The 12176-nt window shown below is 40.5% G+C and overlaps 1 protein-coding gene across 2 annotated transcripts in view; it reads left to right on the forward strand.

Annotated features, from left to right (window-relative positions):
* Positions 1–12176, forward strand: part of LOC121192840 (laminin subunit alpha-3-like) — a 52077-nt gene that overhangs the window by 2395 nt on the left and 37506 nt on the right. For both annotated transcript variants that reach the window (XM_041054755.1, XM_041054756.1), the window contains exons 3-6: positions 8742–8859; positions 10306–10424; positions 10528–10698; positions 11447–11547. In XM_041054755.1, coding sequence (XP_040910689.1) covers positions 8742–8859; positions 10306–10424; positions 10528–10698; positions 11447–11547 — 509 coding nt within the window. The remainder of the gene's footprint in view (positions 1–8741; positions 8860–10305; positions 10425–10527; positions 10699–11446; positions 11548–12176) is intronic.

Raw genomic sequence — 12176 nt, forward strand, 5'->3', positions numbered from 1 at the left:
ATTCGCCTGACGAATGAGAACTTACTTGAGTGAATTCCTAATCTCTGGTGTATGAAACAAGCAAACTCAGCAGTCTCAGTTACTGCCAAAAGACAACAGATTTTGCATGCACTCCTGGAGAGAAAAGGCAGAAACAATATGATTGAATTATTAGTTAAAGGCTGCTTATGTCTGCAAACTGTATATTATAATTTGTATTTGGGCTTGAGCTGTCAGATTGACTGTTCCATGTGAAGCTTTGATAGCTTTGTAGATTTTTTTTAAATCCACAGGATAAATGATGTGTTCAATGAAATATGAGGGCTAAATCAGCTGAATGGGTTCTGCGGTTTCTTTCAAGACCAACACAGGTGGCTGTTCTTCTGTTGTCTATATAGCTCTTAGTAGATATTAGATAATGGCACAGTTGATGTTTATGTTAAACCTATGAGGTTCAAAGAGAGGGGCCTTTTTTTGACAGAGCTGGTTCCGGTTTCTCTGTATAGAGCATTGTTTGAAGAAATGTCTGCCTCAGTTAAAGCTTGTCTAATCTGACTGAAAGTGAGCTTAATGTTTAGCCTCTGAAATCCTGTTGGTCCACAGACTGAACTATCTCAAAAAACGTTGCCATTGTTGGGTTGCCATGGAATGTTTTTTTTTTACAGACATTACAGATCCCCAGACAATAAATCATACTGACTTGAGTGAGCCCCTAACTTTACCTATAGAGCCACCATGAGGTTCTTCTTGTCTTGTTTTCATTCAGGCAGCCTATCTTCAAATCCTGGTGTCACTTTCATCAACCAGTCCTAAGACTTCTTGTGTCATGATCAGTTTCTAAATTGCCTCCAGCTTAAAAATCTTCTATGGATAAGCCTTCTATCTCAGACAAGCTGATGTGAGCAGGCTAACTCCCTGTTTGTCTGACTTCTTGGCTTTTGACCCATGACCCATGATGAAGCGATTTTCAGCTGGCTCCTGTATGACAGATAAAGCCAAATGGGCTTGTTTACTTTTAGAGTAGTTGGCCCAAAATGACTGATTTGGATTGCAAGTAGATATTTATGGGAACAGATCATATCTCATTTGATTTTCACTATTATAGCTTTTGCATTGCTTATTTTAATCTCTTGGCCATTTTGTTTACCCAAGTGCATTCACATGTCAAGAACCAGTAAAACTCTTGTCCATCCCAGTATAAATTTATGCCAGATATGTCTCACCAAAATACTGGCTACTTTTCCGGGAACTTTTGCCCTTGTCAGACTATTTCCAGGACACAGTAGGCAAGCCATTGTTCTGGTAAACATTTACACCACGTATCATACTGCCAGTCACTCCTTTTTTCTGGGGAATGTATTTTAGGAGCCCTGACCACATGTGCTTATCTGCCTGAGTGAGCCCAGAGTAGACCATGTGAGGCCAACATGCCAGGGCTTACTGTTGTCTGTCTCCCATCGGATGAGACTGAGCTGCTTCTGATTGGTGGGGTGTCAGGCATTGAGTGAACATCGGACATTATTGGTTTAAATGAAGTTCTGATTAGTTGCTGGACTGATGTTTAGTGGGCTTAACATCCATACATACATTTTTATGTGAAGGTTAGATCTGTGGATTATCGTGGATTATTTCTGTGGGTGACAGGTGTTTGCTGTGTTGATGATGGAGCTTTGTGCGGTGGTTTTGTGGATTTAAATGGACTCTGATTGCAGAACATCTCGTTGTTTACCTTTGATTTATAGGCACTGGAGCTATCAGGTGTCAGGCGATGATGTTGGGTAAATACGTTTTTCATTTTGTGGGAGATGTGAATAAGTGCAAGATGCTGGGCTTTGAAAGCTAAAGTTGGAAGACAGAAATGATCTGGTTCAGGTTAGTGCAGTGGCTTTGGCTCTGCTCACTTTTGTAGTCGTTAACAGACAAAGCTTCCAAGAACTCAATTTTAGAGACATTCCCCTGGAACCTAATCCCCTCTCTCAGGGGTCCACCTCCCACTGAAGTTGGTTCGAATGTTTTATTTTCAGTGGTCGCCCCCTTTTGTGCTAGAATCCTTCTAGGCAGTATTGTGTGACATCCTTTCTGTGCTCTCAGACTCTCACAAAGGTTTAGTTCTTTTTAAGCCTTGCTGAAAGTGACCTTGCCTTCTCTTTTCACTGGATAAATGGATAGAAATGGAGAGGTGGTGTAATTTGGTGGTGAGAAACTACTCAAACAGAAAACACACACACAAACACACATGTCTAGACTGAAAACATTCCACTTTCCCCTGACATCGGCCCTCCTACTGAATAGACATTCAGATCCAGCTGAGCACGATGCTTGCATGCATGGATGATCTTGTGGGTATAGATTGTATAGAGTGTGCATGGCTGTACTTCTAAATCATGCAACAGGTAATTTTTGTAGATGTAGAGCCCCTAATCCTAACTGAGGTGTCACATTATTTGAATACATAATAATAAAAAAAGAATGAAGTAAATTGCTGTTGAAAATCTACTCTATCTGGTGAAATACATATGCTGGGTAATAAAGATTTGCTCATACAGTGCAGCTGGCACAGTCTGACCCTAGAGACAAGTTTGGCGGTTAGACACGTCCCTATTGCTGTAGTGACGATGGAGGTGATGTAAGTGCCTGTCTTTAGCTGGGCTGCCTGAGGCGCCAGGCCAACCCCAGCAGATATTTACTACTCCACTCACAGCCACCTCGTGCTAGTTAGCAGTAGCTGTTTGGCTTTGCGCGTGCATCACGTCCTCCTAAATCTGGAGCTCCGATGTGGAAAAGCTTGTGGGGGTTAACATGGGATCTGTTCACCTTTTCAAGGCCTTTGTCATTAATTCATACGTGGAAATTCCAATTAATGGTCACAGGTTTACTGACGTAGGCATTGATGCAATGGGATGTGTTAGACAGCAGGAGTTTTCCTAGACCCATTTGATGAGGTTGTGTCATGAATAGTAGTACATCCATCGGTCTACTTTGAGCTGAGGACATTGATAGATTTGGGAACAAGCACTGCATCTGTTTATATTGCAATATTACAATAACTTATATTGTACTACAGTATTGTCATTCTTGCATCATGTTGTATTCACATTTCAAGGTGTTTGCGGAAAGAGGAGTTTCATTGCAATGAAGATTAATTTTAATAATAAATAACAATAAATGTAATTGAGGGAGAATATTTTACCCAAATTTTTAAATATTTTTTTTTACTGGGTTATCAATTCCAAGGCTTTTTTTTTCTAAATGCACTAATTTAAAAATGCATGAATTTTACTGCCCACTTTGATCTTTACACGGCTCCTTCGTTATGGTTTAATACTAAAATTTCCTAAAGAGGCAAACATACTGGAGTCAATGCAGAAAAGTGCAACGTCAATTCTCGAACAGCAGCGCGTCAGGCTTTTACAATGAGAATATTGCCAACAAGCAGTAACTTGCATGTACTGTATGAATTCTGTTGCAACTGCAGGTCTCTTGTGACTTTTAGCCAACTGTTGTTTGTTACCATATAACTAATTCTGTCATGGAGACAGAGAAAAATACACCAGACTACCCCTCACCCCTTCCACCGCCCACCTGTTTCACACAGACAAACAGTTGTAGATTGCATTGTTACAAACTGGAGGGCAACTGTTCCACCCCACTGGGCTGCAGCATGCTCTGTCTGGCAAGGCTGATCCACTCCAACAGAAGGCGATGCCTCCTCTCCTTTGAATTGCATTCTTCTGATCTCAACATCAAACTCTCAGGAGCTCACCCAGATGGCCTCTATGTGTCAGGAGTCTGATCTCACTGCATATGTAGTCCTCTAAGCTCTGCAGTGCGCTTTGGTTGGAATTCGGGATTAGTATATTCAGTATCTGCTTCTTGACTGCACTTGCTGAAAATGTACTTGTGATGTATATTAGATTTCTAGCTTGCCTCTCATGCCTGTTTAATGTAGATGAGATTAGGTATTAGATTAGTTATGAACTTTGTCTACACATCTTTTTCTACATATCTATCCAAAACAATAACATTAGAATATCAAGTGTGCGGATTTAAAAATAATGAACAGTAACTGTTGCAGACACTATAATTTATGATTGAGAAGGCTTTGTGAAATTCTTAATCAGTTCGCTTTACAGTACATTTGATCAACACAAAGAGATTATAATTGAAAAGATCCACGTGGCAGGCACGGCAACGAGAGAAACTGGCAAAGGGTCACGCAATCAGCCTTTTGTCGAGATCTGTGATTTTTCCGTGAGGGTGAAACCCTGCTCCACGGCTCCATTACCTGAAGCACACACACATGTGTGAAGTTAACTTTTGTTTAGGACTTCTGTGTAGAGGCAGCAGTGCTGCTGCAGTTCACACTTAAGGATGAACATTTGTCATGTTTGAGCTGTCACACAAACTAGGGGTTAACTGTCAGGGATCAATAATGTAGACTTGATAATACACATACAAACACACTTTTGGCATGAGATGCAAAAAGTCAACAGATTTAGGAATGGTGCGACTGTGTAATCGTGAAAATAAATTTACATGTTGCTACAAGTGTATTGATAAAGGAAAGAATTTTAATATGTTGCTGTTAAAATGGTGTTTGGTCATGAGGGACATGGTCAGCTCTGTTGCCTTGTTGTGTTAATTAGAAGGTTAGAGGAAACGTGGATACTTTATACCTTTGTGTATGTGACACTATTACAGGGGGTCAAGGTCAGGAATTTGAGAAGGGGGGTAGAAGGCAAAGAGGGTAGGTGTCAAACAGCCCATATCTGTCACAGCTCAACCCCTGACCTTTTTGACACCCACCCACAGCCTCCTACACTAAACCTCCTGGCATGACACCCTTGTCTAAAGCCTGAGGCTGCAGATACAGGGAGGGGCAGAGCATGGCTCTGCTCAGGTGTTATTCCAAGTGCTTTTTTGCCACAAGCTTGTCAATCTGTTTCATGTCTTTCTACGCCACTGGAATCCTCTGCTGCTGCACTTAGCATGCCATCGGAATATTTCATGCTCCCTCCAAACAGTACGTAGGTTCTGGACATATTTCAAGAGTGTGTGTTTAGACTGACAGTTGGAGAGACAGGCCTGAAATTAAGCAAAGCCATGCCAGGACAGGCCTTGTCTTCCAAGATCATGCTGTCTGTTTCTGACTGGGTTTGTTTCCGGAGGATTCACTCAGTTACTGGAATCAAGTCAAGTATTAGATATCACAGCGAATGGCATCACCACATTTAGGCTAGATGAGAATTTTTGACTTAAGTTGCATGAGCAGGTTTTTCTCTGGTAGGTTGGGATATTCATGTTCACCTTGATGTATTAATTTTTCCAGAATCTTTTGATGCTCGAAGGGCACTGGGGGCCCAGATAGCTTTAGTAAAATATATCAAAAAATGAAATCCCTCAAAACAGAAAATTATTTCTTTGTTGATGAGTCAGTCTTTCAGACTCATCTGAAAAATTCAATTATAATTTGATTATTAAGATAAATGTACAAGACTGAGTTTGTACACCTTTGAAGTTGGCACCCCATATGATCAGGATATTAATGACACTATTTTGATTTATTGGTACACCGTTTATGCAGACAAAATAATAAAATTGTGCTTGTACCATTTTAAGAGAAATTAAATAATACACTATTAAGCATAGCATTTTGCTTAAAGTTATTCTCAAGTTATGAGAATTACACATCAGATAAACAAATTGTGATAACCTGTGAAATAATGAATGACAGATACTTGTGTTGCTCGCACAAATGTCCACAGATGATGTACATATGAATGAGACCACTTTGGAGTGATTTGGGCGTTTATTGGGTACCAACAAAAGAAGTCTATGCTTAGTTTTTTAATATTTAGTTTCTCAAAAATGATTTGAGAACAAATTTTTATTTTGTGTTCACAAATATGTACGGTCAAATTTAAATAGTATTATTCATATCCTGATCACATGAGGTGTGAACCTCACGGTAGAGCAATGCTTCTTCAAGTCTTGGTAGCATGCCCTACAGACCTCAGTAATTCGGTATGCTGTCAGTCTGTCTGTTTAATTATATGCCCAACCTGACTAAGTAACATAAAATGTGCAGGTATTACTGCAACATACGGAACAGTCTGTGCAGTGGTGTTAATGCATAGCCTAACAGGATTAACTCCTACCCATTTAGTAGGAGAAGTAAGAAAGCCCAACTTGCCGCTATATGCTGCTTATCCTGAGAGTTGTGAATTGCCAGCTGCTGTGTACGCACTCGCTAACATCGTATGTTGAACTGCTGAACAGTGATGTCACTGTGCATACATACATGTATTTGTTTCTGGGTGTGTGGCATAGGGTCCCCTTTGTTTCATATCAGGCCCAATCAATCTGTGCAGTGCAGAGAGTGCAAGCTACTGTGGTTACATTTTGCTTTGAATCTCAATGAACCATGTATAATTTCAGATCTCTCTAGATCACTGAATGCACAGTGATTGTGTATTTTCTATTTCAGTCTTTTATTATTAAATTAAGTTTAAAGTTTTAATTAAGACTTATTTAATGTTAGAAAGAAGTTCTTTAATGGAATTAAGCACAGCAGACAAAACACTGTCAGTATGTTTTTAGTACTGGCTGAAATGTCTTAGTCATTGTATTAGCACCAGTATAATGATAACCATCTGTAGTCGCCTGCTCACTAGGTGCTCAAGTGCAGCTTATACAAAAATATGTGCACCACCACCAACTAATGCAAATGTGCCACTTTCCGAACCCACAAGAGAACACAATTCTTTTTTGTCTGAGTGCAACAGAATCAGAGCACAAACTGTTTTTTTGTGGGTGATAAAGAACAATGTTATTCTTTGAAAACTGTAGAAAGTTCAAATCTGTATTTGTATCCATGACAAGTGGTGGAGAAGATTTTCACTGCTGTGCGTTGCTGTCAGTGACAGGTTCCTGAAAGCGGTGGCATGCTCTGCTTTGGGGGCATTAGGAGGGAAGGGGAATGTGGCGCTATGTTTGGAATCTGAGATGGGTCTGCATGCCAGCCAGCACGTCTCTAGCCACCCCTACCCTTTTTACCCACCCTTCCCCCCATCTCAGCCTCCTGCCTCCCTTCCCCTGGCCCTCCCTTAACGTCATCACAACCCATGTGAACTAAACTTCCCCCTGGTCCTCAGCCGAACCAGCGTATTGATAGTAAGCAGCTCCACAGCAAAATCCTTGCTTCCTTTTTTTAGCAGGATAACAGCTCACTTCTTGTTTGTGTGTGACGTTCATCTTTTTTTGTTCTTCAAGCATCCTGTTCCATGTGGGTGGAAGTGCTCTCTGATTAATTTTGAGACACACCCTGTTCAAAGTCGAGGTCATGAGGAGGTGTTCTAAGATCATTTATTTACTTACAGACTGACTGGTTTGCTCTATAGCAACAGTGATTAAATCAAAGAATATTCCTGATTTGCAGCCTAATGATTTTTTTCTTTGGTATTAGGGATTGTTTTTAAAGAACAAGACCAGACACTTCCCCAGCTGACCTCTGAACTCTCTCACAATCCATCAACCCAAGAACTACTTGATCTTGGGGCCATTACTTCTCAGGGATGGGGGGAGCAATCCATTAAGATAATTGTGGATGCTCCTTGAGTCAGTTCATGACTCCCAAGCAGAGGGTTTACCATGGTTTATTTTGCTTTGATATGTTAACATAGCTCCCTGCCTCATATAAAGAGTGACAGAAACCTGAATGTTTCAAATGTCCACTGGGGTTTTCATCAAGGTGCTGAGGGATGCTAGGCGAGTGTGGGCATGCCTTCATCCTTCTGGAAGAAAAGACAGTCTATAGAAATGTCTTTTATTTAAATAGCATGCAGTAATTTAGGTACAGTTTCTATTCAACACTTGTTTTTGAAACATGTCAAGTGTTGCTCTAGGATCCGTGCCACCACTGAAATTGCACAAAGATGAACTGTGTGTCAGCCTCACAAAAGCAAGACAGGGCGTGGTGGTCAGGTGTAGGCGAAGCCTTTTATTGGCACCGTAGGTGCCACGTGCAGGTTGGTGTTACAGGGTTTAAATTCCAAGTCACATCAAGCCCATGCCAGACCATAACAAAGAGATCTTTGACTGTCACAAATTACCTTTCTATTGTACAATGTTCAATCAAGCTGAAGTCACCCGCTTTTTGGGCTTGATGAGGATGTTGATGAACTGCAAAGAAAATGAACTGCTCTGAGCGTCATGAGCCTGACAGAAAGCTCAGTGTTGGCAGAAAGAATCATTGCATCATTTTCTGCCCTTGTATGGCCAGTATATTCTGATGGAAGGAGGAGATAGAGAGTTCAGGGAACAGACGTGAATCATGTGGGCTTAGCTGATGTCTTTTCACTAACCTGGCTGCACCTGCACCTCTCTTATTGCTGACAAATATTGGTGAATTGTTTGGACTTTGTTGTACGGCCACACAGATACTGCTGAAATCAAGCAGCAAGAGCTAGAAAATGAAAAAAAAAAAGCTCAAAACAGGAAGTCTTGACCTTGATTTAGTGCAATGGCTAAATCCCCATTAAATCCATTAGTGCTGTGACGATCATTAGCAGAGATACATCCAAGCTGATTTTGTGCCCAGGCTTTCGAAAGAAAGGAAATGAGTATTCTCAGAGTAGCCGGCCAAGACTGGGGCCTTACTTGACAGAGCAAGTAGAGCACAGGAAACTACAGTATTTTGCCAAAATCCATTCAGAGCAGTGACTACCTTTTGTTCAGCCTGCTCTTTATGTTCTGCTTTTTAGCTCTTCCATGTGGCGTACATCCTCATCAAGTTTGCTAATTCTCCTCGTCCTGACCTGTGGGTGCTAGAGCGCTCAGTGGACAATGGGAGAACCTTCAGCCCCTGGCAGTATTTTGCACGTAAGTTCCCATGTTGTATTTTTGTTTTGCAACACTTAAGTTTTTATTGTATTCTTTAAAAAGAAAAACACTTCCTGCACACTGTAGGAATTGAGGATGAACTGATTTAGATTTTGGTAGTCAAAGGTCATGGTCAGTGTGACGTCACAAAATGTGTTTTTGGCCTTAACTCAAGAATTTATATAATGAGTCTGGACATGGTTGTAAACTACCGGTACAGCTTGACTGGTTGATGGAGGCATTCAATCGCACAGCGGTAATTGTAGTTCAAGTATAAATCTGTAAATTTTTCTTGTTAATTAATGTCAACTGTTCTTATTTGTTGACTGTAAAAGACAATAGTGATTTAGCTCATCCCCAGCTGACGAAAGCTTTTCCTCTTTCTGTTCATAGCACCTGGTAGCAGGCTTAAGATACAACAGTGGTGTGTTTTGAATAAACAGAAAGAGACTGAAAAGAGATTTATAAGAAATGCATCTCAAAAACACAACAGCAGCAGCTACTCATTGTCAAAATCCTGCCAAAATCACAAAAACACAGGATTATCAGGTATTTAGTAATGAGCAGCTGTTAAATCATACTTAGCTGCTTTTGTTGAAATCATCACATTCATTAACAATAGGCAGACATTCTGACTGCCTGCACAGACGTAACTAATAATGTTAACCATGGCTCAGATCCCTTTATGTGTCCCGCTAAACTATGCCAGCAATTCAGCATGCACAGTACCAGAGCCCTGGAACTGGCACAGCAAAATGGAATACAGCCATTATTATTGTTATCACTTATACCTGTACCGTTCCTGCTATGACAAGTCAAACTGTCTGCTGTGAAATAAGACCATCGTGAAGATGGATTACAGTTTGTTTACTGGCACACATTTAATCTTGGCGAACAGAAAAAATGTTCAGATTAAGACGTAATTCTGGGGTAGATTTTGTGTAGAAAGTGGCAAGTGGTAACATGCAGCCATTTTAAAACGTATCATGTCACACCAGTTCTAGATTACCTGAACTGCATACCTGAATACACTCTAGATTTGCTGAGCTGGCACATCTGAGATGTGATGTCTAATATCTGGGAGGCACCTGTGCATAGAGATTGCCGGGAGATATGGCTGTGACTCATCAGATTTACAATCTCAGAGTTTCTCCTTGCGGTCATTTTCACTTGATCCAAGTTTAAGTTCAGCACAGACTCTCTTTATTGATGTTTCATGAATACAAGAATTTTCTAGCAGATAAGACTTAAATATCAGCCGCTGGAGCTCCACACAAGCTCTTGAGCACAACAGCTGTTGCATCAACTTGGTATTGGTGTGGTATATTAATTAGGGATTGAAAGTAACTACATAGTCATCCATTTGATATCAGTGTCATTACTTTAAATTGAGAAATGAATGGAAAATGGGGTGAGAGATTAAAATGTATTATTTTTTGGGGGCAGATTCAAAGCATGAGTGTATTGAAAAGTTCGGAAAGGCGCCCAGTGCTCGTATATTAAATGATGACGACCAGCTCTGCACCACAGCGTTCTCACGAATTGTGCCTTTGGAGAATGGAGAGGTAAAGTATCACATCAAATAGTTTAAAAACCTAAGCAAAGTTGTTATATTTTTACTAGTTTAAAAAAAAAGCATCTGTGTGAAATGAATACTATTTTATCCAGATTGTGGTGTCACTGGTCAATGGTCGGCCAGGATCCAAAAACTTCACTTACTCACCAGTGCTACGAGATTTCACAAAGGCCACCAACATCCGCCTACGCTTCCTCCGCACCAGCACCCTGCTGGGCCACCTCATCTCTAAAGCCCAGAGAGACCCCACTGTCACACGCAGGGTGAGGCACATAATGTACAACTTCACAAAAAGGTGTCATGCCGGCAGACTCTTGTTTCCCATTTGGGCATGCCAATTTTACAACTCTACACCATCTACCCTCCAGCTTCCTTTTTGCTGACACAGACACACTGGCCTGCTCTCTCCTGCTCACACATTCATCCTCATCAAGGCCTAATGCCAGATCTGTCTGTCCAGTCATCACAGTAATTCCTCTCACAGAGATTGCCAAGTCTGGTTTGGACAGCTCCCACAAGCTACAGGTGCAGAGTATGGCACCTCTCCTTAAAGCTGGAGAGTATATGTTATTAAAAACCAGTAGTGTCAGAGTGATGAGGCTAAAACACATTTCTTATTTTATGTTCAAGTAGTGACTTAAGATATCATGTATCATAGCCTTAATGAAACTCTTGTCTCTTGCAGACTTAATTCCAAAAATATATCCTCAGGATTCATGTCAGAAGCAGCTCATTTATTCTTTCTTACTTGACATGTTCAGAATAAAGTGATGTCAGCTGTTGATTCTTATCTTATCTTTTTTTTTTTTGCTGGATTGTTTTTTTTTTTTTATAACTCACTGATTCACCCCATAAAACTTGCCTTAGCTCATGGTTTGTACTTGTCAACCTGCATGACTCACTTCTGCTGCTGAGCCGAGCCAGGCATTTGTTCTGGTGCAGGTGATGTTGTTGAGCTGCTAATGACATCACTGGTGCAGTGATGATTACGTTTACTTCATTTGTTGACAGTACTACTATAGTATCAAAGACATCAGCATCGGTGGACGCTGCGTTTGTCATGGGCATGCACAGGTGTGTGGTGGGGGGCGTGACCCAGACAACCCAAACAGGTAAGAAATACTGTTCATCTTTAATAGCTTTGCTATTGTCAGTCTATGCTTTTGTCTTGATATGTATGAGATAAAATGCTGAAAATCTGACATTAATACTTTTATGTGGAAAGTTCTGGTTGAAGCATTTTTCTTTACTCATTAATTTTCCTGGTTTCTTATGAGTATTTCAAAAGTTAGTTTTGAAGTTAACTTCAGCCAGTAAATCCATTTCATTTGTCTATTCATTAACAGAGCTGAAGTCTTCCTGTACAGTGGGGTCCATTGTGTATAGCAGTATAGTGAGATGAGACAAAGACCACACAGATGCTACCACATCTAGAGATTTGAGTGATAATGAATGTTTCTGAGGAAGGGCAATTACCTCATATGTTTGTTTGTATCTACCAGACAGAGTTTAAAGCAGAGTAAATTTTGGATTACATTCAGCATGTTGTCTGAGACAACAGACAACATGCACTGTATCTACTGGATGTGAAAATAAACAGCTGTTTTCTAACACATTCTCCATAATGACTTTATAAGGTGATAGTATGTCAATGTTGTGTTGTATTTACAGCTTTCTGACACTCAGGGGTTTAAAATGAATTATGGCAGGTTTAAAGAAGGTCCTGGGATTTTGTGCCACT

This window comes from Toxotes jaculatrix, chromosome 14 (assembly GCF_017976425.1).
Source record: "Toxotes jaculatrix isolate fToxJac2 chromosome 14, fToxJac2.pri, whole genome shotgun sequence".
In the NCBI taxonomy this organism is placed as follows: Eukaryota; Metazoa; Chordata; class Actinopteri; family Toxotidae; genus Toxotes; species Toxotes jaculatrix.